At 26.5% G+C, this 23,776-nt stretch overlaps 8 protein-coding genes across 9 annotated transcripts; 4 read left to right on the top strand and 4 right to left on the bottom strand.

Annotated features, from left to right (window-relative positions):
• Nucleotides 1-496: 496 nt before the first annotated feature.
• LOC118072791 (ETS-related transcription factor Elf-5-like) lies at nt 497-2,452 on the top strand. The gene is made up of 7 exons (XM_035092903.1): nt 497-901; nt 979-1,114; nt 1,195-1,452; nt 1,522-1,593; nt 1,670-1,750; nt 1,828-2,023; nt 2,097-2,452. Exons 1-7 carry the CDS (start codon nt 839-841, stop codon nt 2,206-2,208), a joined length of 918 nt encoding a protein of 305 aa, XP_034948794.1. The 5' UTR covers nt 497-838; the 3' UTR covers nt 2,209-2,452.
• A 70-nt stretch (nt 2,453-2,522) lies between these two features.
• Nucleotides 2,523-5,281, bottom strand: Art3 (arginine methyltransferase 3). Its single transcript, XM_035092902.1, has 7 exons — nt 4,846-5,281; nt 4,267-4,508; nt 4,040-4,189; nt 3,778-3,965; nt 3,462-3,688; nt 3,024-3,383; nt 2,523-2,956 (listed from the first exon to the last, which is right to left on the bottom strand). The coding sequence occupies exons 1-7, from the start codon at nt 5,186-5,188 to the stop codon at nt 2,847-2,849; spliced, it is 1,620 nt and encodes a 539-aa protein (XP_034948793.1). The 5' UTR covers nt 5,189-5,281; the 3' UTR covers nt 2,523-2,846.
• Nucleotides 5,282-5,778: 497 nt separating this feature from the next.
• On the top strand, nt 5,779-6,498 carry LOC118072792 (uncharacterized). Its single transcript, XM_035092904.1, has 2 exons — nt 5,779-5,965; nt 6,093-6,498. The coding sequence occupies exons 1-2, from the start codon at nt 5,906-5,908 to the stop codon at nt 6,384-6,386; spliced, it is 354 nt and encodes a 117-aa protein (XP_034948795.1). The 5' UTR covers nt 5,779-5,905; the 3' UTR covers nt 6,387-6,498.
• A 176-nt stretch (nt 6,499-6,674) lies between these two features.
• Nucleotides 6,675-10,917, top strand: LOC118072575 (meiotic recombination protein dmc1-like). Of its 2 annotated transcripts, none has more exons than XM_035092556.1 (7): nt 6,675-6,939; nt 7,037-7,164; nt 7,235-7,341; nt 10,063-10,208; nt 10,295-10,423; nt 10,492-10,680; nt 10,749-10,917. In XM_035092556.1, exons 1-7 carry the CDS (start codon nt 6,721-6,723, stop codon nt 10,779-10,781), a joined length of 951 nt encoding a protein of 316 aa, XP_034948447.1. In that variant the 5' UTR covers nt 6,675-6,720; the 3' UTR covers nt 10,782-10,917. The 2 variants fall into 2 exon arrangements, with proteins under 2 accessions (XP_034948447.1, XP_034948446.1); XM_035092555.1 differs by having other exon boundaries at nt 6,676-6,939; nt 10,051-10,208; nt 10,749-10,915.
• LOC118072572 (protein asteroid-like) lies at nt 7,427-10,057 on the top strand. The gene has a single exon (XM_035092551.1). The coding sequence runs from the start codon at nt 7,677-7,679 to the stop codon at nt 9,966-9,968; it is 2,292 nt and encodes a 763-aa protein (XP_034948442.1). The 5' UTR covers nt 7,427-7,676; the 3' UTR covers nt 9,969-10,057.
• A 62-nt stretch (nt 10,918-10,979) lies between the features above and the next one.
• Nucleotides 10,980-13,515, bottom strand: AnxB9 (Annexin B9). Its single transcript, XM_035092554.1, has 7 exons — nt 13,360-13,515; nt 12,879-12,946; nt 12,384-12,765; nt 11,880-12,032; nt 11,616-11,789; nt 11,342-11,523; nt 10,980-11,237 (listed from the first exon to the last, which is right to left on the bottom strand). The coding sequence occupies exons 2-7, from the start codon at nt 12,903-12,905 to the stop codon at nt 11,184-11,186; spliced, it is 972 nt and encodes a 323-aa protein (XP_034948445.1). The 5' UTR covers nt 12,906-12,946; nt 13,360-13,515; the 3' UTR covers nt 10,980-11,183.
• A 1,261-nt stretch (nt 13,516-14,776) lies between these two features.
• Nucleotides 14,777-20,731, bottom strand: LOC118072573 (corticotropin-releasing factor-binding protein). Its single transcript, XM_035092553.1, has 7 exons — nt 19,771-20,731; nt 17,921-18,011; nt 17,233-17,393; nt 16,872-17,079; nt 15,894-16,093; nt 15,257-15,365; nt 14,777-15,146 (listed from the first exon to the last, which is right to left on the bottom strand). The coding sequence occupies exons 1-7, from the start codon at nt 19,879-19,881 to the stop codon at nt 15,004-15,006; spliced, it is 1,023 nt and encodes a 340-aa protein (XP_034948444.1). The 5' UTR covers nt 19,882-20,731; the 3' UTR covers nt 14,777-15,003.
• A 1,199-nt stretch (nt 20,732-21,930) lies between these two features.
• Osi23 (DUF1676 domain-containing protein Osi23) lies at nt 21,931-23,654 on the bottom strand. Its single transcript, XM_035093045.1, has 4 exons — nt 23,631-23,654; nt 22,841-23,079; nt 22,395-22,588; nt 21,931-22,226 (listed from the first exon to the last, which is right to left on the bottom strand). Exons 1-4 carry the CDS (start codon nt 23,652-23,654, stop codon nt 21,931-21,933), a joined length of 753 nt encoding a protein of 250 aa, XP_034948936.1.
• Nucleotides 23,655-23,776: the final 122 nt, after the last annotated feature.

A 23,776-nucleotide genomic window follows, 5' to 3' on the forward strand; every position in this document is an offset into this window, starting at 1 on the left:
ATGAGGAAAAAGTCAACGATTTACACAGAAAAAAATAACTCTGTAATGACCATTTATATGACCACAGAAAAAGATTACTCAAGACTAAATGTTGAATATTTTATTTTCGTTTCTCTTTTTATTATTTTTTTTTTTTGCAAAGTCAGACGTGAGTAAATATTGACATTTATAAATATACAATGTTAATAATGAATATCCATTATTAAGTTTTAATTATTTCTGACTTTTAAAATAAAATTTTTTTTTTTGTAATTTTTATTAAAATTTTTATTCAGTTATTTTAACTTAAAAAAAACATGCTTAACAAGTTTTAGCTCAATATAGATAAAAATGCGGTTATATGGTTTGAATACGTCATTAGTAATCAAGTCGTTCACAAAAAACTTGAATTTGCTGATTGGCGGTGTTCAAATGCGGGAAATCCCTTCTCTATAAATGTATTTGTATATATATAGATTTAAATGCAGACGATTATAAATGTGGAGTTGCATAAATCATTCGTTGAAGCTAACCGTTTATATCAATGACGTAAATGATAAACTTGGTATTTACACACTTAAACATACACAAATGGAGAAATATACTCCTGCAAATTTTTTTTAATCGTTTGCAAGCGTCAAAGAGTTGATACGTACTTCTTTTCTCGATATTTATTTTCTTTATTCACTTGGGTAACGTTCAACAAGTGATCAGTTTTGAACAATACTACAATAAAAATTTTTTTCTATTAATAAAAAATAATCAGAGATTTTTTCTTAGATATTATTAATTATCTTCTTTATTTGTGATATTAAATAAGTTATATTTTTATATTTTAAAACATTAAATCTATTTGATAATGAATCAGGATAATAGTGACATGAGTGTTTTTATTTCTTCTCGAGAAAACAATTGTGTTAAGGTAAAAATCTTTTCGAATAAAAATAATGATGGTTTATGGTGATAATTGGTGGGTTTATATTTAAATATTTTTTAAAGGGTTCTCTATTACCAATAAGCTCTTCAAGTTTGATTCATGACAGTGAAGACCATTACTTATTAGACATGGACAAAATTCGTAAGGATAACGATAACTACAGTAGGAAGCACAAAAAGAAAAAGAAGTTTCCTTTAGGTAAAATTATTTAAATAATTAATTATTCAAATAATTTTAATAGAAAATTTTTAATATCAATTCTTCTCTTTATATATTAGGTGATGACAATGATATTTATTATGAAAATAGTAATTGGTCGAATAAATTGATTATTAATTGGAATCAAGAAGATACTATTAATTGGTTAATGTATGCGGCATTATATTTAGGCCAAAGTTATTCTTCTATACAACATTCTCTTGCCATTCCTGGAAAAGACCTAATTTTATTATCAAAACAGGATTTTCTTATTCATGATCCTGATTATGGTGATAAGCTTTATGACTTATTACACTCTCAACGAACTGATAATTATTGTATGTATGCTGAAATTTATGAATTTATAAAAATCATCATTATTTTATTTTCTATAAATTTTTTTTCAGTGCCACATTTTGCATCAATCCATAATATGCCTAACAGAGATGATGAAAAGAATTTCAATGCATTTTTATCTGGTATATTTTTAGAATTATTTCATTTATTAATAAATATAAATTTGTTATCATGTATTTCATTGTTTGTAACTTTTAGATGCCGAGTCTGATAACAGTGTTGATGTGAGTCGCAAAAGTTACTCTGAAAAGTGCAAAATACAAAAATGTAGAAAAACTCGTAAGTACTCTATTGTAAGTATAAATGTATAAATAATACAAATGGAATAGAAAGTACATTTATGAAAAAATTTATAGAACCAACACAAGGAAAGTTGTGGGAATTTATCAGAGATTTATTAAGAAACCGTGAAACATGCCCCAGTTTGATATGCTGGGAAGATTACTCACAAGCTAAGTTTCGGTTTGTTCGAAGTGATGAAGTTGCACGACGTTGGGGTTCCAGAAAAGGAAATACCCGAATGACTTATGAAAAATTGAGTCGTGCTATGAGGTATTTTATTATTATATTAATTACTTCTTTTTAAATCAACAGAAATTTAATTCTTATTTTGGTTTTTTTTTAGGTATTATTATAAAAGTAAAATCTTTCTACCGGTGTTAGGAAGACGATTGGTTTATCAGTTTGGTCCGAATGCTAAAGGTTGGCAAACGGATAATCCAAATTTTCGTCGTTAATTAAACGATGATTACACATAAAAATTTTTATAATGCTTATAATTACATAAGGAAAAGAAAAAATGCAATATTAGATTAATTTTTGTATTTTATTCTCATTAATATTTTTATTACTAAATATAATTGAATTTTTGTAAGCTAAAGCTACAAATATAATAAGTATAATCATATTACGTAATAAAGCAATACGTAATATATGAATTCGATTGTAACTTTTCAAAATGTTCTTCAACAGTATTTGAAATATTTTAATTAAAGATTATTTTAATGTAAAATATATTGTCAAAATTATTCAATTCATTAACTCTTCTAAATCTCACTATGATTTTAATTCGATAACTTTCATTTTTTTTTCTTTTGTAATGTTCTTTTATATTTTTACCATTTTTTTTCTAAACTTTTATTTTTTTGGTTTTATTACAAAATTTTATAATATTCTAAAAAACTAGAATATTTATTTCTAATGTAAAAAGTTTTAATAAAAAATATTTAAATAAAAATAAAAACTAGATAGAGTATAAGTTCGTTGTATCGAAATTGAAGTTTTAGGAATTGTAAAAGTTTAAATTCATTAAAACTTTTCAAACTGTCCTATAACTACTTGTATAACTCGAAATTCTCCGGCAGTATTGGAAAATTTAATCTAGATAAAAAGTTTGGCTGTGATTTTTTATATGAATAGTAATAATCAACGCACGATTATTTTTTGGATGTCGTTGACATACTAATTTTCCATTGATTATTTCTCCTAAAATTAAAACAACAATAAAATTATGAATGATTCAATAAATAAATATTAAAAATATAATACCAACCCTCTGTAATACTAATTGGTTCGCTGAGAGAAAATACAGTTTGTTTCCAATGAGTAGGTTGCGCATGTGGTCCAGTGCTAAAATGTATTGGATTTTCGAGGTCAAAAAACACATCGAAATATCCAACGATTGAAGTAAGTGATCCCGTTCTTTTAATAGTAAATTCGAAAGGCGCCGTAAAGTTTATACAATCACTATTTACAGTATAAAGATCAAAATCTTGAATAAGTGAAACATTGGTAACAATATCATTAATATTACTAATTTCAATGCTTGGTTCTTTAATCACTTTTGCTTTCATACAAGTCATTTTAAAGCCGTAAACATTAGACCAGTAGTCTACATAATCAATATAACGTTCTAAAAACACAAATATCATTTTACACATTTAGACTAATGCTAATATGATTATTGTTATTTCTATTATAAAGCACTTACTTGTATCTCCACTTCCAACTATACTCAAGGTACAACGATTTGGTAATAATTTACCACCTGGTTTTAAATAATGATCTCGTGCATAAATAACAGTATCTAGCATTCCTTCAAATAATAAAAAATAACCCATCCATTCAGACACTATTGCATCAACTTTATCAGTACCAAGATCTAAATCCTCTAATCGACCTTTTTTTAATTCAATCATATCACTCAAGTTATTTTCTCTAAAATAAATCACAATGAATATCACTAAAAAGCTTTATATAAAATTATATTTTTTGCTATACTAAATTAAAATACTCATGTAAAATACCTGACACTATCCATTGCATGATAAATAACATCAGATTGATCTACACTAATAACTTTTTTACATCCAGATTTAGCAGCAAACATTGATAAAATACCAGTACCACATCCAACATCTAACATTGTACAATCTTTGAAAATATGAGAATTGGTCAAAAGAGCATCACGATAGCTCTCAGTTCTGACGGTATCCTGTTCGAGTCAATACATTCTAAATAAAATTATCTGATTTCTAACATTAAGAAAAAAATATGCATAAATTTTACCGTCAACATTTCGTGATGTATTGCAAAATGGCTATAAGTATTAAAATAACCGTCGTCGTTAACTACGTCAGAAGTTAATTGGTTTTTTGGTAGGTCACAATCATCATCGCTGAATATTTCCTTGATTTTCTTTTGCATCTGATCAATTTTCTGAATGTTAAATGATGAAAACTATTATTGATTCTATTTATTACACTGTTAATATAAATAAAAATAATTGTTCAAACCTCTTGGGCTAATTGGAAAGCGGATTCGCGTTGTTTAACTTTTAATTTTAATAATTTAATTGATCGTTGTAATTCAGCAAAGTGTTTTTCTGATAACGTTATACACCCGTTTTCTGCATTGACCAGGTAGGAATTCGACTTTTTTAAACACTCTAATGATGAATTTAATTCATCTGCTTCGTCGATCGTATCAATGGTTCGTTCAGTGGAACCAATTAATTCATCTTCCAACTCTTCAACATCTTCAATTAATTTTATTATTAACATAGTTAGTTTTATGGTGAAAGTAAAAAAATACAATGAAATATATTTTTAGCACAAATAAAGAAAAATATTCCAAGGCATGTTTAATACTTACACAATGATATAATAAATCAAAGTAATTTATAAGATTTTTATTTATTTAAACATGAATAGTTTTATCAACATTAAAATTCAAATATTACTTTGCAAAATAAAACAAAGACAATTAATTAAATTTATTGATCTATATTACTATATTTATTAAAAATGATTTAAATTGATTGTAATTAAAAATTATTTTTGAATATAATTATATTATTGTTTATTTACACTCACCAAACATCAACCAAGCATCGTCTTGTATGATTGGAGTTAAATAATCATTGCAGTCCCACTCTTCTCTCTTTTTTGACACTAATTCGTCAGGTGATAACTTATTTTTTCTAACGTAATTGATAAGCTTTCTAAAAGAATAATCGTCTAACTGATATTCTTTTATTAAATTTGGCAAATCGAATGAATGCGTTAATTTAAGGTGGTTTATGGCATTATCATAACCTCCAATTTCTTCATTACAAAATAAACATTTGACTAGTAATACATCGTCATTTGTATCATCCCAATCATCACCACTGTCATCGCTCTTACAGTCTTCAAAATCCATATGTTTGTCATTCATATTTACAAATTTTATTAATTGAACAAAATCTCTATGCCTACAAAATCTTTACTTTTCACGTGCTTGAGAAAGCATAAATGCGTTTAGTTTAGCGGGTTGTTTTATCTTCTGCGCATATTCAAGAGAAGATGGTGGGGAGAAAAATACAATATATCGGAAGTAGAGGGAACTTTGAAATCTAAACCTCAGAAAAAGAATAGAATTTCAGGAGACTTAAAAAATAATTTGCTAGTATCAATAGTCATTTTTTTAAGTTAAACATCCGATATTTATTTTAATTACAAATAAAATGAATTGAGGATTTTATAAATCTACAGCATTACTATGAATGATTTTCAACGGGTTTTAGAAGCTCATAAGATTCGTATAAGGAATGATAATTCAGTCATCATTCAGAGAGAAGTGTCACCTGAATGTCAATTCAAGCCATTGCTATTTGCACGTGAATACATATTATTTTATATGTGATAAAAAAATTGTTTTTTTTTATATAAATATTATCAAAATACGCCAGGGCATATAAAGAAAATAATAAAAGATTGACGATGATAACAACATAATGTGACTACAAATTATCGCCTGAATCATCTCTTATACAATCAGGAAGTAGTCGTTGTTGTGTAATGATCTGACCTGATATATTACTGTGGTTTATTGTCATTTTTTTAGTAATATTTTGTATTTTGTAATATCACAAAGGTATTAATTCTCATTACAATGAAGACATTTGTTTTCAGTGTTACTTTTCTTTTGTTTTCTGTTTTGCTCTTAACAGAAGTAAGTGAATAATTATTATTAAATATCAATTAAAAAAAAAAATTGACCAATTGTTTTGCAAAACAAGTGTACAATTAAAAAAAATTATTTTTAATTGATATCATTTCTTGTTTATAAAAAATGATAGTGTCAACCAGTTTCATCAGACAAATCTTTCCAAGAGAGAGCCCAAGAAGCTTTAGATGCTATGACACAAAAAACTAAAGAAATTGTAGAGTCTGTACAAGAATCTGCAAACCGAGCTTTAGAATCAGCCCGAGCTAAATGGCAAGAGTTCATGAACTCTACTTCGGTACCATCTATTGAAGGAGATGATTCAGGTAGTCAAAGTTTGATGGACTTTGGTAAAAATATCATATCTAACATCATGGGAACTCCTACAACTATTCAACCTCCTGTAGAACCACCTGTAGAAAATTAATCACTTTTAATCTAATAAATTGGTACGGTGGATGAATTTAATAATATTTTATGTTACAATGTACACATATTTTTAAAATAATCTTTTCATATGTAACAAGTAGTTTATATTAATTCTTGTATAAAATATTATATGTATATGAATAATAAATAAATTAAAAAAAAAAATAATTTTTAAATTAAATCTATTTTTCGAAAACCTTACATGAGTTATTAATTCTTTAAGAATTTGAATTTATTTTGAATAAATTTGTCACTAGCAGGAAGTGTGCTGTAAGCGAAGTCGATTTGTCATTTAAATCATACTAGTACGTACATAAACCAGCCTAAAGTGTATGGAAACTATAGAGTTTTTGTCAAACTACACAATGTTACGACCACTGACAACCTTATCATTATCCGCGAAAATAATTGATAATCTTCACAAAAATGGGTATTATTACGTCGAAGATATTGACAACAATCCAGAAATTGTTGAAAAATATGTTAACTCTGAAATGTTGAAAAAATCTTTAAATCCTCCCATAACATTGACATCATTAGATCATTGGCAGGTACTCATTAATACTTACATATCATAATAATTTTACAACATGAATGAATGAATGAATGAAATAATGTTAAGACATGATAAATAATTGTAATTTTCAGGCAGAATTGCAGTATCAGAAATTAAAAACGTCAAGTGAATCATTGAATGATATTCTTGATGGTGGATTTCAGTGTGGAACAATTACAGAGTTGTGTGGCATTCAAGGTTCAGGAAAAACTCAAGTTTGGTAAACAACATTTGTATATAAATAAAAGATTAAGTGGGTAAATATTAGGGTAAACAAATAATTATTTTAGCTTTCAAGCCAGTATTGCAGCACAATTGCCAGAAAATGTTGGTGGTTTAGAAGGCCAATCGCTTTATATTGATACAAGGAATGCATTTTCTTGCCAAAGAATTAATGGTATAAATTCTTTTACTTTATAATTTTCTAATAATTAATAGTAGATAAAATAAGCTTTAATAACTAATTTTAAATAATTTAATATAACCCCACATATGTTGGAGCTCATACATGTCCTCTAGATGGCATATAAATCGAAAGTATTAGCGCCACTGTATGTTTCGACCATGGCCACTAAATAACGAATTATTCACACCGGCATGTGGTCAAAACAGTGTGCTTGACTCTCATGCATACTACGCATTATTTAAAAAATGAATAACAGTTCATTCCAAGAAATAAACAATTGAAATAGTTGCTGTTGATTGAAGTGAAAAAGTGATTATTAAGATAATATGGGAATTCGCGGTTTGACAACGTATATTACCAATAGATCTGATTATTATTTGGAAAATTATGAACTGAGTAATACCAAATTAGTGATAGATGGTTGGAGTTTGTGCTCTCAACTGTTTACTACGTATTCACGATATGATATATTTGGAGGCGATTATGATTATTTCGCTCACCAAACCATCATTTTTTTTGATGAGTTATTATGTTGTAAAATAGAACCATTAGTAATATTGGATGGGGCTTGGGAAGATAAAAAATATTCCACTCTTGTAGAACGTTTAGAAGACCGGTTGAATTCTGCATCAAACAGTAAAATTTCTAATCCAAAGTCATCAGTCATTTTTTCAATGCTTACTACTGAAATATTTATAAGTATCATGAAAAAAATGAAAATTAAATTTTTTGTGTGTACATTTGAAGCGGACAATTGTATTGCTGGGCTAGCACGAGTATTAAACTGCCCAGTTTTAAGTTATGATTCCGATTATTATATTTATGGAGTTGAATACATTCCAATTGACACGTTAAATCCAAATGTCATAAAAACTAAAGGAGGATATGTCAGAAAATGCAAAATTTTTAAAACTGAAAAGTTATACAACAGATTTAAGGGACTTAATCAAATGTCATTACCTTTAGCATCTATTTTATTGGGAAATGATTATATTAATCACAAAGTATTTAGAAATTTTTTCAGTATTATACTACTAAAACATGTTCACAAATCTACTGAACAACATAGGATTGAAAAAGTTTTCAAGTGGTTAAGTAAGTACACATTAAAAGATGCATTAAAACATATCATAGCATATTTACCTCATCAAAGAAAAAAAAATATAATCTATACAATTGAATTAATTATCAATGGTTATTTAAATACACCAACTTATATTTTGGAAGCATTCGGATTTGATGAGAAGTTTGTCGACGAAGTTAAAAACAATAATAAAATTTTTAAATACGAAGATGAAAAAGATACAGAAGAAGATGATGATAATGAAGAAAATAATAAAGAAGACGAAAATGATGAAAAAGAAGATGATGATGAAGAAGAAAAAGAAAAAAGAGATACAAAGGATTTGACAACGGTAGAGCCGGAAAATGAATTTGCGGCTTTAGTGCCAGATTGGTTCATGGAGAATTTTTCAAAAGGCAATTATCCACCGTTTTTTATAAATTTTTTGACTCATAGAACATATATATTACCATTACAAAGTGAAGAATGGTCTTTACCGTCTTCACACAATATAAGTTTTCCAATTATCCAAAAAATTTCAAGTTTATTAGTAACTTTAGATAATGAAAATAATGATGAATCTACAATGATGACATTGGTAACACGGGACCAAACAATGGTAGTTACTGAAAATTTAATTATCCCTAAATCATGCATTAGCTTGGAAAAGTTGCGTCATTGGGGATATTGTCAAAGGAAAAAAATTTTGGATGAAACTCTTGGTATACAGGATAATGCTCTAGAAGATCTACCACCAACATGGAGATTATATGTAGGTACCATATTGTACTGGGTTCAGCAACATTGTGATCCACCAAAAACAGAAATTCACGTGAATTGTTTGTTATTATCTATGATGTTAGAAATTATTGATAACAAAATTGGATTCTGTAGATCCAAAGAAAAATTTGAGAAAAAATACGCAAAAGATTTGACACAAATTTTGGCAGAAACCAAATTAGATAAAAAAAATCATTCGGTAAACATTACAAGTTTGATCAATTCTGTATCAACTGAAAATTGTATTTCAGCGTTATCATTCTTTTTAGAACATTATGGGTTAGATAAAAAATTACAAATTAATCCAGATAAATTTGACCGACAGATTGTTCACGTTTTTGCTCAATTTCAAAGTTTGTTAAGACACATTAGGTATCTAAATGCATTACTGGGTCCAATTTATATTCCATCCGATCCAAGTAAATTTTATAATGGTACATTATTGTATAATTTGTACACAAATCTTAAAACTCGAGAAAATATTTATGATTATATTTGTACAAGGCTGAGGAATTCTCCAACAATACTACAAATATTTAATATACTCAAATCTAAAGTATTTGATATTATTGATGCTAAAGTATCTTACCTTCATAAAGAAGAAAAAACAACTAGAAGAAAACGTAAAAAGAATAAAAATAAATTAAAAACTAAAAATGATAGTCACGACGATGATGATGAGAAATTAGATTCGGATATTGAAGATCAAGAAAATAACGATGTTAACGCATATTATTATGATCCGAATAATCGATACGCATCTTTAGTTCATTAACTATTATTTCACTTCATATATTTTTTAAAAATTATATATTGTTATCAGTTATATTTCAACTTTACAGTTTAATTGGTTATAGATTTTATTCAAGGCTTTCGAAAATTACATCCGAAATTATCATTACCTACTGACAAAATTCTGGAAAATATTTTTGTTTCATCACCAAAATCAATTGACGATTTAAACAATACAATTACAAAATTGAAAAAAATTTTAAAATACTCCAAAAACATTTCGGTAACTGATATACTCTAATTAAACTTGTCATTGAATGTAAATACTTTTTAATTTTTAATTAATATAAAAAAAATTTTGTTTTTAAGATTCGAGCAATAATAGTTGATAGCTTATCATTTTTAATTTGTTCAACGGATGACCCATCAACAAGATTCAAAAATTACATACAAATACTAGATAATTTACAAGATATAGCTTCAAAATACAACCTTACAGTAATATTTTTTTTTCATATGTACCTGATTAAGTAAAAGAAAAATTTAACAAATAGAAATTGTTTTAGGTAATAGTTGTTAATGAATTAGTAACTCAATGCGATGTTAACAATGAAATTTATTTTGTAAGTGCTGGAGGACAGAATGTTGCTAATCGTTGTCAAAAGCGTTTGATGCTAGCTCGAATTAGTGGTTCAAAGTTCGCAGCTCGAATTATAAAGTCTTCAGTAATGCCTCAAGTAACAGTTCCATTTTATGTGAGTATTAAAATTATTGTATAATATGTAACTAAGTGAGAAAATAATTTGGATGAAAATATTATCAGATAACGGCTGATGGAATTTCGGATGAAATTTAAAACTTAAGAAGTATGATAATGAATTTAAAAAACCATAGTGTTTGAGAATTAAACAATTTATTTGTCAATAAAATTTTCAGCGATACAAGCAACAGTAGATAGTTTAAAAGTCGTGTATATAATATCAAAATAAGAATATATTTTTATATATACCAATTAATAATTGGTGCTCAACAAAATAATTATTTAATATTTTTATAAAAATATTGTAAAAATATAAGTTGTAATGCTGTGTACAAACTTGAAAAATGTTCAAATATAAATATTATTAATGAATCTATGTATTTTATATATATTCAATTATTCTTTCAAGTGACATTGTAAGCAAAAACTGATAAGCTTTAATGTATTTTTCAATGAATTTTTATCTGACAATGCTAGTTTTTCCTCGTGTAAAATTGATTATGTGGAAACTAGAGACAATAATGCTTTTTTATAATCACCGGATGTATCGCCCTGGAAACATTGTTTAAATTAATTAATATATAATATTTTTTTTATTATACAAGTCAAACTAATGGTCATTACTGATTACCAATAAATAATTTATAAATACTTACAGCAATCCAGCTTTCTAGGGATTTTCCATAACGTTCTTCAAATGCTTTTTTAATGTCACCTAGATCTATTTCACTTCTTGATACAAGAATTCGAATCAATGTACGATCCTTGGTTCCAATTCCTTGCATTGCTGCATGTAATCTTTCAGCGAAAAATCCAACTTTTGATTTTACACATTTAACTAAAAATAAACATAACAATTAGTTCTCTACTTATGCACTGTAATTGATAGTATGTAGTTTTTTCTTCTTTTTTTTTGATAAAAGATTTTACCAATTCCCAAAAGACCTTTCTCGATACTTCCAGAGAATTCTTTTTTTATTGCCACTTCAATATCGTGACCGGCAATTTTCTCATATTCCAAAAATGTTTGCCGTAATTGTTGATAACTACGAGTTACTAGAATCATATTGAATTGTGATTCATCTGTTCCCCACTGTTTTTCACCTTGAAACCAAAATGTAAGAAATTCAAATTTACTTTCCGATATAAATTCAATGACGCATATATTTACCGAGAATTTGAATAAATAAATACCTGCATCATACAGAGCTTGAGCATCAGCTTGTGCTTGAGCATAGTCTATTCCTTGATTTTCATCACGATTTGCTTGGCAAAGTGAAACGCAAAGTCTTTTGAAATGTCCTGATGTATCTCCTTTCAAATCGCTTTCCAAAGTTTTTCCATAAACTAGAATAATAAAAATCAAATATTATTCAATTAAAAAATTTAGAACAAAATGATTTTTTCTAATTACTTAAATTAATTAATGAATCAGAGCTCTAATTAAAAAATACAATAAAAATATACTAATGATTAGTGATAAAAAAATACATTTCAAGGCCACAGAGTGACATCATTCATTTTACTAGTCTTATATTATTTTGTAATAATAGGATATAATAATCATAGAAACCACGTCATAATGTAGTAAGAATAAAGTACAAACTAGTTACCAAAATAAATAGATTTTTGGTTTTTTTATATTTGTTTCATTGTCTAAAAGAAAAAAAAATAACACTAATAACCAATTCAACTTACGATTTTCATAAAAAGCAGCAATGGTTCGAATGCCATAGTTACTTAATGTGCATAAAATTTCAACAATAGCTTCCTCGTCAGTACCAAGACCAGAAACTGCCTCGTGAAGTTCTTTAGCATAATAGTGAGGTAAAGGTGTCATCAAGGCGACAATAACATCTTTGAGTTTTCCAGATAATTCACTCTTCAAGTCACTTATAAGATCTTTTCCATACATTGTTTTAAATGCTTCAGCAATTTCAAGGCGTTGTACTACTCCTCTTTTAGTAAGTACATCAATAATAGATTTTTCATCAGTACCAAGACCTTTCATCGCCTTTCTCAGAATTGCAGCATCGTTATTGGCGTCGAATGGTTCAGCCGGGTACACAGTTGGCGTGCACTATAATCAACAAAATATTTATTATAATTGATTGAATATAATCGTCAGGTATTTTTTTAGAACGTACTGTAATCAACAATTAACACGAAACAATTACTGCAAGCAAAACTTACTTTGAATGGATAATATTGGTGAGCCATGATAGTAGCTATTAATGAACTTCAGTCAATGCTTTATAACTCTGAAAAATATTTAATTCACTTATTCCAATTGACAGATAATTTATTTGACAAAAGATGAGTTATTATGTAGGTGAAGATGTTGCAACAAGATTTATGGTGTTATTTTTGTGATGTGACGTCATGGATTATACATATTTAACATTTAATATTGATTGATTTTAAAAATTATGTCAGATGCAAAAAATAATCATGCAACAATTGTAAGTGTATAAAAAAATATTTATCAATAGTCATAAATTATACACAATCATATAATTTCTCCGGCATAGTTTGAATATTTTTACTCAGTAACTTTTTCTGAAACTCAATTCACTATAATTTAATTAAATATTCTTGTATTGTTGCTATCTGATTAACTTATTTGAACATTATAAATTTTAATTAAAATATAAAATACTCAATTAAAACTTACTTGCAGTAAATTCAAAGAATGAGTCGAACTGATTTAGCGGTGAAACACTAAAAAAACAGCCAACACCCAGTAGGTTGATGTGTTGAACAATAACGGAGTAGTGTCTGTGATGTTTTTTTATTACTCCGAAAAGTGTGTTACAAGTTTTTCCCTCTCTCTACTACGGAATTTTTTTTATCGTCTACATTACATGCCTTTAGGGACCCTAAATGTATAGTTTGAAATTTAGTTCCAAGAATTACATTGATATGACATCTATAGCGTATTTCTGAAAGCTTATTTAAGAAGTGCCATGACGGAACACCTATATGTTGTTATAAGAAGTGTTTTTTTATAAAATTTGAACTTTAATGTTTTCCATGAACAAATAAATCAAAATAAACAATAAAAAATTACATACAAATAAATAATAACAACATCTTGCTAATATTTCTTTATTTTTTATGTTTCCATGTTCATTGGAAAATTTCATAACAATTAAATGTTAATCAACACAATTAAGTGTAATTAATTTATAAGTGAACTAGTAAACAATCATGTCAACTGATATTAAAGTGTTTAAATGTTGTATTTGTATTATTTTATGATGAGTTTCTTAAATTTCTTTTATCTAGTCTTGTTTATTCAGTGTTTTGAAGTAACTGCAAATGGTATGTACATTAACATGCTCCCACATGTAGCTTTATTTACTGACGATCATCATTTAGGTATCAACATCTATTTTTTGATTTTCAGGATTAGATATTGATCAAATATTTACGTTAAATTATTCGGGGGAAATCTTAAAATCAATCTATTTTAATTAAAGTATTAAAAAATTTAATAATTGTGGTTAATTCATCCAATTTGAATAAAACTGATTTCAATAGACCTTGATGACTTCCATAACTGTTGACATTAAATATGTTAAATTTTTGTTGACATTTGAATATGACGTGGGTTGAATTATTTGATAGGAAAGAATAAATAGCATGGAAACTTAACTTCTATTCTATGTTTGGAGTCAAATTTTACTAGCTTTTGCTAGTATTCTAGGAATCTCACTCGAACAAAGAGCTCATATTGCGAGCTTTGGAATAATGAATTCTATAAGACTTTAATAATTTAAGAGCATTACGTTGCATGAAATCTCCCCATAGAATGTTGGAATTATAACTTTTCTTTTGATTGATACTTAAATAATTCAAATGGTTATTTTCAACGATTAAAACCTTGAACACTGAACACCGACGTGATTTTTATAAAATAGTTTTTTTTCTTAATAAATAGTACAGTCAACTTCTTCAAGATAATTTTTTATTCTCTTTAATGAATTTTTCTTTTTCAGATTGTAGAGGTATTAATTTTAAGAACGTCAGTAAGTTTCCTCAAAGTAAAATAAATGATGTTCATTGACTTCCCACTGAGTATTATATGATTCTGCGATTAATTGATTTTTATTTACGTTTCTACGTCATACAGCAAAATGCTTACATTAAAATTAAAATATTCAATAATTTATATATTTTAACAACGAGATTCTTGAAATAATTACGTCTTTCAATAATTTATGTCTTAACAACAATTCATTTGAAATAATTCATAATATACACAATATGATGTTTCAGATTGAATTAAATTAATGACTTATTGTACTCTATTTTATTAAAATCCACAAATTAAGTTTGAGTTTAAAATTTCTTCTTCAACTGCTGGCCTAATAAAAACTGTAACAGAATTATCAGTAAATCCACTTGATACGAGTTTCACAGTTGTTACTTCACATCCTATTATTTGACTGCTACTATCTGTAATGGATAATCACAAATTAACATTAGAACTAGCTTACTGATATGTTTTATTACAATTATAATTGGAAAAAGTTTTATAAAGCATACATTTTTAATATAATTTTTACCTGGTTTATTATTACTTCCACATATTGAATCAAGTACTTCTATTTTGGACGTATCTAAACCAGTATTGCCTCCAATTAGCACGTGATCGGCTAAACCCAATTTATTGCACTATAAAAATGGCAATTATTATTTGTTTGAATTGATCCCACCATTATTTTTCTCGTGGTTTCAATCACTCTCATTCACAAAGTCCATTTTACTAATTAACCGCAAGTTTCATTCTCTCTATACCATTTTTTGTAAACGAAACAAATCAAAATATATCCAGTCAATGGAATCTGATAAATTGATTTGAATGTAATGACTTGAAGATAAATACTTTATCAAATAAGTGAACGTAAAAATACATTTTAAAAATAATTGAAGTACTAGATAATGGTATTATTTATTTATTATAAATTGAATTAATTGACTTTTATAAATAAAAAATCGTGTAGATGATAAAGCAAACACTTTTAGATCATTTGAAATAAAATTTTCTATTAGATTTTTTCATGACTTGGTAAAGTGAAAAAAAAATCTCTTTTGTGACAATTTTCTCTACGCTCAAAAGAGAATTTTCGCTTGGACTATTTTGATTGAAAAAATTTATTTATAGAGTATTGTTATGTTCAGGATAGAGTCATTGATGCAAACCTGGTGAATGGTTCCTGTTTTTTCTAAAAAGAAATGTCTCATATATGGTAATAATGATTTTTCTAATCTTCTTCCACCAACATTAAGATCAATTGTCTGCACTACTGATGGATAAATGGCTAATAAAGTGCAATTTATTCTCTTTCCATAGTTGCGAAGTGTGAATGAATCCATTGTACTATTTACTAGTACATTACAGGCTGTAATAATTGATAATAATAATTTCATTTAATGTTAATTCGATTATTTTTTTTTCATTAATGTATTAAATTATTATTAAACTTTTAATGTTTATGATAATAAAGAATAATATTCGATTTAAAAACATATTTAGAAAAATAAATTGAGTTACGTGAGTAATTCAATTTTCCAAAGTCATAAAAATTTTTATGATATTGAAAATCCTACTTAGTTAAATGTATTAAATGTCGAAAGATGATACTTTTTATTATCTTTAAAAATTAAATTAAAGTATCCAATTTTAATAGAAAAAATTAATTGAAACAAAATGAAAGGATTTTATGGCTATTCAACAGGAATTAAAGTTTTTGCTTTAAATTCACACTGGGTCTAAATTCAAAACATTCATTCATGAATAGCACAAGACTGCACAGTTTTTACTTTAATTAATATTCATCAAAAGCAAAATACTCTGTACATATTTCATCTTTCAAATAATTTTGAAAATTAATCAAAAATGAAAAGATTGAAATGTATAGTATATTTAATTACTTGATAAATTAATTAGTAATCATAGCTGTAGAAATTCAAAAATATTGCTTTATAATTTTATGAATAAGAAAAATATTTTTCTACAGTGATTTGAATAAAAATATATTCCTTAGTGTACATAGAAACTTTATAAATTGGTATAATTTTAATATTTATCAGTATATAGATTCTGATTGGGTATTAAATTTCTTTTCATAATTTATTATTTATGCAGTTAAAGAAAATAAAAAAACTCAATATACTTACGTGTAGGATTTCTACGATAGCGTGCAATAACAGTAAATCCTTTGCCTTTAAATGGAATTCTATACTGAATTACTGCTCCATTTTGTGAACTAATGAATGTGTGTGAAACGTATTTTCCACAAAATTCCGTAACACGTTCTTCTAGTGGTAAAGAGTGATCTTCTGGTGATGGAAAAAATTCTCCATTCAACTCCCATCCGTCAACAAACTGTCCGAAAAGGTCATACATTTATTTATTAAACCAATTTTTTTTTCCAATTTAAATGCTACTTAATATTTATATTATCATGTACTTTAAAAATAGTATTAATAACAATAATAATAATGAGTATAGATAATAATTGATAAATATATTACTTACAGAAACGAGTCCTCCACCTTCGCAGGGTACATCAAACGATAAAAAAAATAATTCCACTCTCTTATCAGGATCTGTGATAAAATATGCTCCACAAACAGTGGGATCATCACTTGTCGATTCATATGTGAATCTTCCAGTTTCTGATGTTACGAACATGCACTCTAAGAAATTTCATTTTTATTATTTCCAGATCATTGAACGCTCATTCACACGACTTTCAATAACAGATTTGATTTTCTGAAGTCTTATCGACTAATTATTAGAGACATACTTTTCAATTTCATTTTTAATATTAATTTACTTCCAAATTTTTAAAAATATTTACTTATCAATCAATTTTTACAATTAATTATAGAAAATTTTTGTATTATATTTAAACTTGTATTAATATTTTAAATGAATTATATTAAACTCCAGTAACTTTAGTGGATAATTTGTAATAATAATTTAATATAATCATTATTTTTTATTAAACTGAAAGAAGATAGTGAACTCCCGAAATTGAATAGAAAAAGAAAAAAATTTGAAGATTGTTTGCTTAGTGTGTGAACTATTGCTGAATGAGAGAAGTTGGTAACTTTGGGGATAAAGTGGAATAAATAGGTCAAGGATTGAGACCAATATATGAAGAGAATTGAAAAACTTGATACATATAATATAGTAAATTGAATCTAATACTGTTACCCACCTGAAATTGGAATCGACGGTGGTATTATTTTATCAATGCCCTTGAATTGGTAGTCATTTAATTCGCTGTCTTTCAAGGATTCTTGGATTGTCTGAAAAATCACCAAAAAAATTCCATCATTAGACTTCTATCTCGATCTTTGCCCACTCAGATTGCTTCAATGTTACCACCTAACTCTCTCATACTTTTGAATTAATATTAATCAATAATTAATGAACTTTGAAAAAATTGTTGTATCATGGTTATTCTTATAATTTGAATTTAAATATCAAAATTCAAAATTTAAGATTTTATCCATTTTATGTATTTAAATTTTTGTTTTTAATTTGTTTATTTTGTTTGGACCAAGATGATGAGTGGATGAAAAGCTTTAAGAAAACTAGTATGCTACTGAACCCACTATTTATTGGATTAACTTGTCTATTTAATTCCCTTTAAGACTCAAGTAAATGGATATAAATTTTTTCTTCATTTGTTTCACGTCTGACTGTTAGTAATTATTCCAAAGATTGATCTCTTAATTATAAGGTACTATTTTTAGAAATTAATTTAGTAACAACAATCACATAAGTAGAGATTATTGTAGATATGAATAATCGATTTTTCTCAAAAAAACTTTTTATTTATATATATATTTTTAATCAAGTTACTGATGTAAAAAAGTTGTTAGAATAATTAAAGTATATTTTAAAAAAACATTTTAAAGTCAAATAAAAATAACACGATCAAAACAATAAATGGTAGTGGCATAAAAATGTTGAAAATAAATTTCATTAATGTTATTATTTTCTTTATTACATTCTCTGTCAGTATAATGAAAAGCGGTTTGCAATATTGTTTTCAAAAAAACCGGATATTAAATTACTGATGTCCCTTGACCATCCTAAGCCTGTTGGTATAAATTTCAATAATGTGTTTTATAAATAAACAATAATTTTAACTAAAAATATTTCACAACAAATCTTTAATTAACAATTTCAGTATATCCTCAACTATTTAATGATGATGAATAAATAATAACAAAGATAAGACGTAAATTAAAAAAAAAAAAGATTAAATAATTAAATAAAATGGTAGTAATTTTTTTATTGTATTTAAACTTGTAATTTTTCAAAGTTCACTTAACATTTATATTTAAAATATTAAAGAATACACGCACATGTATGATTAAATTTACTCATTTTAAAATAACTCGAGCTCTGCTGCAATTACTCTTCTTTGTGAGAAAATTCGAGGGATCAATGGAATATTGATGATCAACTTTTCGATGAATATTTAAGAAGAAAAAAAAAAGAATATTTTTAATTTTTACAAAACTATATTATTATCGGAAAAGGTGAACCGATCGATGAATTATAATGGTAAAGATAGAACAGACATTCATATTACAAGCTGTAGATGGGCAATGAGAACATTATTAGTGAGCGGAAATTACATTTGAAATAAAATATTGCACGACTTGCTGATTTTAATAGACTAGGAATTTTTAAATAGATATCAGGAACAACGGAATTCTAGTTAATTAATGACAAACTTATCCTGCAAATGATATATTTTATAATTACATTTTTTTTAAAACTCTTATTTACAAATAAAACCTTTTTTTTTTATATTAAAAAACAAACTTTTATTAATTTTTTTCCATTCTTATTACTCATTATTTATTCTCCTTTTTATTAAATATTCTTCTTCATAAAGTTTTATCTTTTTAATATAAACATTTCACAATAAGAAGTTGAGATTTAAATATTACTGTCATTAACATAAAAAAAGCATTGATTTTTTTTTTTTTAAATGAATCAATTTAAATTATTACTTAATACAAAATATAATTAAAAAATATAACTTACTTGTTGCCGAATCGGTACTGGATGTTGAATAGGAATATAATTGGATTTAATAGTCGTAAATATTTTGAATAAAACTAAAACAATAGCCAGAACGTAATTGTAGTCTTTCATGACTTCTTATCTCGATGACAATGTTTAAATATGTGATAAATTAAACGATAAAAAAGTTTAATTTATGAATAAAAACTTATCGCAGTCAAATAAGGGTATACAAATACTTCTGTCTGAGGCGTCGCGACGCTCAACGTCTCTCTTATACCCGTTTGTTGCTTCGCCCGCGCATCCCCAAAGAGTCACTTCTCTCTTCTTTCATCCTATTTCCCTCTCATTTTATTATTTTTTTTTTTTTTATATTTTATATATTTTTCCAACTATATTTTTATTCAGTTATTATAACACTGTTCAGATTATTTTTTAATTGTACTTTATTATTTCTTCTTCACTTTATTTTAATTTAATGAACGCTATTTAATTTGAGTCATGATTTACAAATATTTGATTATCAAAGTCAAAAATAGACGCCGAAATGTATTTATTACTTTAAAAATTTTTTTTCGATAGAAGTTTAATGAAATAATAGGAGTAATCACAATTATGTATCATTTTTTATATCTTTTACCAGCAATAATTGGGTATACCTCACTCCATTCCAACAAAAACCACCTGCAGTGAACGTCCATTTTTATCTTTATTAGGTTCACCTAAGCCATCTAAATGTTTTCAATGTCAATCTTCACAGACTGTTTACATTAGCAGCTTACACAAAGTAAGAAAAATATTCCCTCTTAGTTAAATCAACAAAAGAAAGTAACAAAAAATACTTTCTACCCTTAACAATAATATTTTTTAGCACTTGAACTTGATCTCGTATAAATGAAATGTTCTATTGACGATGTATTATCTTTATTTACAACACAGTTGAAAATTTAAGTCAACGCAACAGAAGTACAATGGATGGTACGAGCAACTGATGCTTTCATTTATATCGCGTTATCTGATTTTGCTAATATTGATGAATACGTAAACGTTACAAAGTAACTTGTATGTTTATTTTCATGCATATCATACGAAAAATTTATTTAACAAGTGTTGTTTATGAATGTAATGGAGGTAAGTTTATTACAACATTATATACTGCTCATAAGTTATTCCAGAAATCAACATTATCTAATTAAATTTGCACATTCATCATTTTTATTTATGCTATGAATTACCGAAAGTTACTTTGTTAACTTGTTATCTTAATTATCTTTTCATGTACCTTCTATTCGAGTACATTATCATCACGGTTATTTGAACATCATAATTTTTATTTTGATCTTAACCAAAATATACATTTGTTTTGATGATAAATGATAATTTTACTTTTTATCGGTATTGATAATTATATTCACGACTTTTTTACTTTTTTTATAAATATTTTGTTGATTAATTTAATTTTATAGCATTGACAAATAACATTTACTGTATAAATTCATCTTTTTATTGTTAATTATTTAATATATGTATGTACATGGAATTTTTATTATGACTTCAGGTTAGATTATTTCAGTGATAATAATGTCAAAAGTCACTTTGAGCTTAATTATCGTTTTCATTTCCTTAAGGGCGAAATAAAATTGAAAAGATAAAAAAATTTTCTTACAGAACAAATGTAAAATTACTTGGAAAACAATTAATCTACTGCTTTTCTGTATTTTCTTAGAAACTATTTTGTTAAATAGAAGAAAATCTTGACTTTCAACAAAGCAGTTGGAAACATAAAGAAAAAGTTATTTGATAATTAAATCTCGTAAGTAAATTCAACAATGACGCAAATTTTTGAAAAACTTGCTTTTAAATTTGTTATTTAATGAGTAGGATCGTCTGATAAAAGAGGAGCAAAAAATGTTATTTATTGTCATGTAAATCCAATTCAGAGCAACGAAATTTTCTAAGGTTTTCTTTCCATCAGACTTATTTATTCTAGAAATTATTGAATAGTTTATTTTTAATAAATGGTTTCATAAAAAATATTCATCAAAAGCAGTGTTTGAATTCAATTTTATTATAAAAATCATAAATAACTTGAAAATAAATAGTAATAATAATAATAGTAATAGTTATAATAATAATTTTTTTTCATATTAAAAATAAAACAATAATTACATTTTAAATCTATCAATACGATGGATAAGGCACTCCATAATGAGAGATAGGCTCTTGATGACTCCTGTCATGCCATCCGTCACCTACTGGACCTGAGTGGTAAAGCCCATAATTGACTCCACTCGTAGCTACCTTCTTTAGGCCTTGAATGCTCGACAACATAAGCGCAAGTTTGGCAAGAATCAATGCTTTGCCACCAAGTACTGCTAAGAATTGAAAACCCATGGGGATCAGAACTGATCCCATTAACAATAGACCCATCATCATCATTGGCATTAGTTGGTGACGTCTTCTGTGACGTCGTCTTCCTATTGAAAATAAATTATAATAATAATTGATAACGCCTTCAATTACCGTACAAAAGTATTTTGTTATATTGATCGTAAATATCTATAAATAAAAAGATTCTTAGAAAATTGTAATTATTTGGAAAAATAGTCTATACAAAATTCCTTTTATTAAAAAAATGAATAAACCTTCAACAATTTCATTCTCCACAGAATTACTCCTAAAGCTTTCTTCATTTTTCTTGATTGACTCATTTCGATTGATCAGTTGGTCAATATCAATTTTTAGCACATGAGTCTTGAATACATTAGCAAGTCGTTGAAAAACTATTTCACGCCAAGTTTTATTACCATTTCTTCTTGCAGAACTATTTGTTTGATTCCTATAAAATACCAGTAATTATTAAAGTGTGCTTCTTAGTCGCAACCCAGAATTCTTTTTACACTTCAAACATTGTATTAAAGTGTCAATTAACAAAATGATTACACTTCCGTGCTAATAATCTTTGAACAGAAAAATTCTTCATTGAAATTAACCGTATAATCTACTTTAAATTCCTGAACGTTGCGTGACTCCATACCGGAATTATTATAGTTATTTAATTCATAATAATTAATATAAATAAAATATTCACTTGTCACGTTTGACATCTATAGTAGAATTATCCACATCCTTGAATTTTACCAGATCGATTCCATTTAGTATTGGTATCACATCATCAGAGAAAAACGCATCCATTGCTATCAATGCACGTTTTTGCAAACACGACCGTAAACCATCCAAAAACGACTGCTTTTTATTGTTAGAGTTACTTGATGATGATGCACAGTTTTTCAGAAGAGTATTTAATGTCACTGACCAATTATCTGATCCCTCAGTGTTTATAAAACAAAATAACAAACAAAATAGTAACAAATAAAAATGAAAAATTTTAAAATTCATCTTTCAATTACAATTACTTTGATCTTTGAAGATTAAAAATAAAATTACTTTTATTGATTATATTCAGGAGTTTAAACAGTTTAGTGTTGTGATGTCGAATGGAGGCATCTACTTATCGCTATCGTTATTTATATAAAGGCATCGAAAATGGAGTAATAGGCTAAGATGTCATGTAATGACATGTAGATAGAAATTATGACAACAGGAGAAGGATGTTCTAGAAGTGGTAGGAGAAAAACTACTCATGAGGATCCAGGGTAGCGGTCAAGCTACTGAACTTTATGTTCGGCCAACCCTAACGTATAATTTTTTTGAACAAAATAGTTGAAAATATTAATTTGAAACATTGTGAAAACAGAATAAAGTATGATGGATTGAGTTTTAATTTTTAGACTATAATTTTCTTCTTTCGCCAACATATCTAGACTTGATCAAAATTGTGTCAAAATTCCAACATACGTCGCATGTACAAAGTGTTTTACCACAGTACTTCCTTTTATCAACATTCAAACCGAAACAAAAGATATAAATGCTTGGTCAATTAATTTTTTTTAACCCATCAATGATGTCTGACAGATAATTGATTTCATTTCAATTAAAATTTTAAACTGATATTTATTTAGAAATG

The sequence above is a fragment of the Chelonus insularis genome, unplaced genomic scaffold, assembly GCF_013357705.1.
Source record: "Chelonus insularis isolate UGA/USDA-ARS -01 unplaced genomic scaffold, ASM1335770v1 contig_94_pilon, whole genome shotgun sequence".
Classification (NCBI taxonomy): Eukaryota; Metazoa; Arthropoda; class Insecta; order Hymenoptera; family Braconidae; genus Chelonus; species Chelonus insularis.

What these genes read in the sequence shown, in the direction of transcription:
- Osi23 (XM_035093045.1), bottom strand. Translation starts at nt 23,654, where the DNA reads ATGTTGATAAAAGGAAGTACTGTG. An exon ending in TGATAAAAGGAAGTACTGTG is followed by an intron (nt 23,080 to 23,630) that starts GTAAAACACTTT and finishes ATAAACACTGAG; the next exon opens with GGATCAGATAATTGGTCAGT. An exon ending in GGAGAATGAAATTGTTGAAG is followed by an intron (nt 22,227 to 22,394) that starts GTTTATTCATTT and finishes TATTTTCAATAG; the next exon opens with GAAGACGACGTCACAGAAGA.
- LOC118072792 (XM_035092904.1), top strand. Translation starts at nt 5,906, where the DNA reads ATGAAGACATTTGTTTTCAGTGTTACTTTTCTTTTGTTTTCTGTTTTG. An exon ending in CTGTTTTGCTCTTAACAGAA is followed by an intron (nt 5,966 to 6,092) that starts GTAAGTGAATAA and finishes AAAAAATGATAG; the next exon opens with TGTCAACCAGTTTCATCAGA.
- LOC118072572 (XM_035092551.1), top strand. Translation starts at nt 7,677, where the DNA reads ATGGGAATTCGCGGTTTGACAACGTATATTACCAATAGATCTGATTAT.
- LOC118072791 (XM_035092903.1), top strand. Translation starts at nt 839, where the DNA reads ATGAATCAGGATAATAGTGACATGAGTGTTTTTATTTCTTCTCGAGAA. An exon ending in GAAAAAGAAGTTTCCTTTAG is followed by an intron (nt 1,115 to 1,194) that starts GTAAAATTATTT and finishes TTTATATATTAG; the next exon opens with GTGATGACAATGATATTTAT. An exon ending in AAATTGAGTCGTGCTATGAG is followed by an intron (nt 2,024 to 2,096) that starts GTATTTTATTAT and finishes GTTTTTTTTTAG; the next exon opens with GTATTATTATAAAAGTAAAA.
- LOC118072573 (XM_035092553.1), bottom strand. Translation starts at nt 19,881, where the DNA reads ATGAAAGACTACAATTACGTTCTGGCTATTGTTTTAGTTTTATTCAAA. An exon ending in CTATCGTAGAAATCCTACAC is followed by an intron (nt 16,094 to 16,871) that starts GTAAGTATATTG and finishes CAATTATTACAG; the next exon opens with CCTGTAATGTACTAGTAAAT. An exon ending in AAACAGGAACCATTCACCAG is followed by an intron (nt 15,366 to 15,893) that starts GTTTGCATCAAT and finishes CCATTTTTATAG; the next exon opens with TGCAATAAATTGGGTTTAGC.
- LOC118072575 (XM_035092555.1), top strand. Translation starts at nt 6,721, where the DNA reads ATGGAAACTATAGAGTTTTTGTCAAACTACACAATGTTACGACCACTG. An exon ending in TTCTTGCCAAAGAATTAATG is followed by an intron (nt 7,342 to 10,050) that starts GTATAAATTCTT and finishes AATTGGTTATAG; the next exon opens with ATTTTATTCAAGGCTTTCGA. An exon ending in AATACTCCAAAAACATTTCG is followed by an intron (nt 10,209 to 10,294) that starts GTAACTGATATA and finishes TTTGTTTTTAAG; the next exon opens with ATTCGAGCAATAATAGTTGA.
- AnxB9 (XM_035092554.1), bottom strand. Translation starts at nt 12,905, where the DNA reads ATGGCTCACCAATATTATCCATTCAAA. An exon ending in TCAAGCTCTGTATGATGCAG is followed by an intron (nt 11,790 to 11,879) that starts GTATTTATTTAT and finishes TTTGGTTTCAAG; the next exon opens with GTGAAAAACAGTGGGGAACA. An exon ending in GAAAGGTCTTTTGGGAATTG is followed by an intron (nt 11,524 to 11,615) that starts GTAAAATCTTTT and finishes GTTTATTTTTAG; the next exon opens with TTAAATGTGTAAAATCAAAA.
- Art3 (XM_035092902.1), bottom strand. Translation starts at nt 5,188, where the DNA reads ATGAATGACAAACATATGGATTTTGAAGACTGTAAGAGCGATGACAGT. An exon ending in CTTTCCAATTAGCCCAAGAG is followed by an intron (nt 4,190 to 4,266) that starts GTTTGAACAATT and finishes TTTAACATTCAG; the next exon opens with AAAATTGATCAGATGCAAAA. An exon ending in AGTTGGAAGTGGAGATACAA is followed by an intron (nt 3,384 to 3,461) that starts GTAAGTGCTTTA and finishes TTGTGTTTTTAG; the next exon opens with AACGTTATATTGATTATGTA.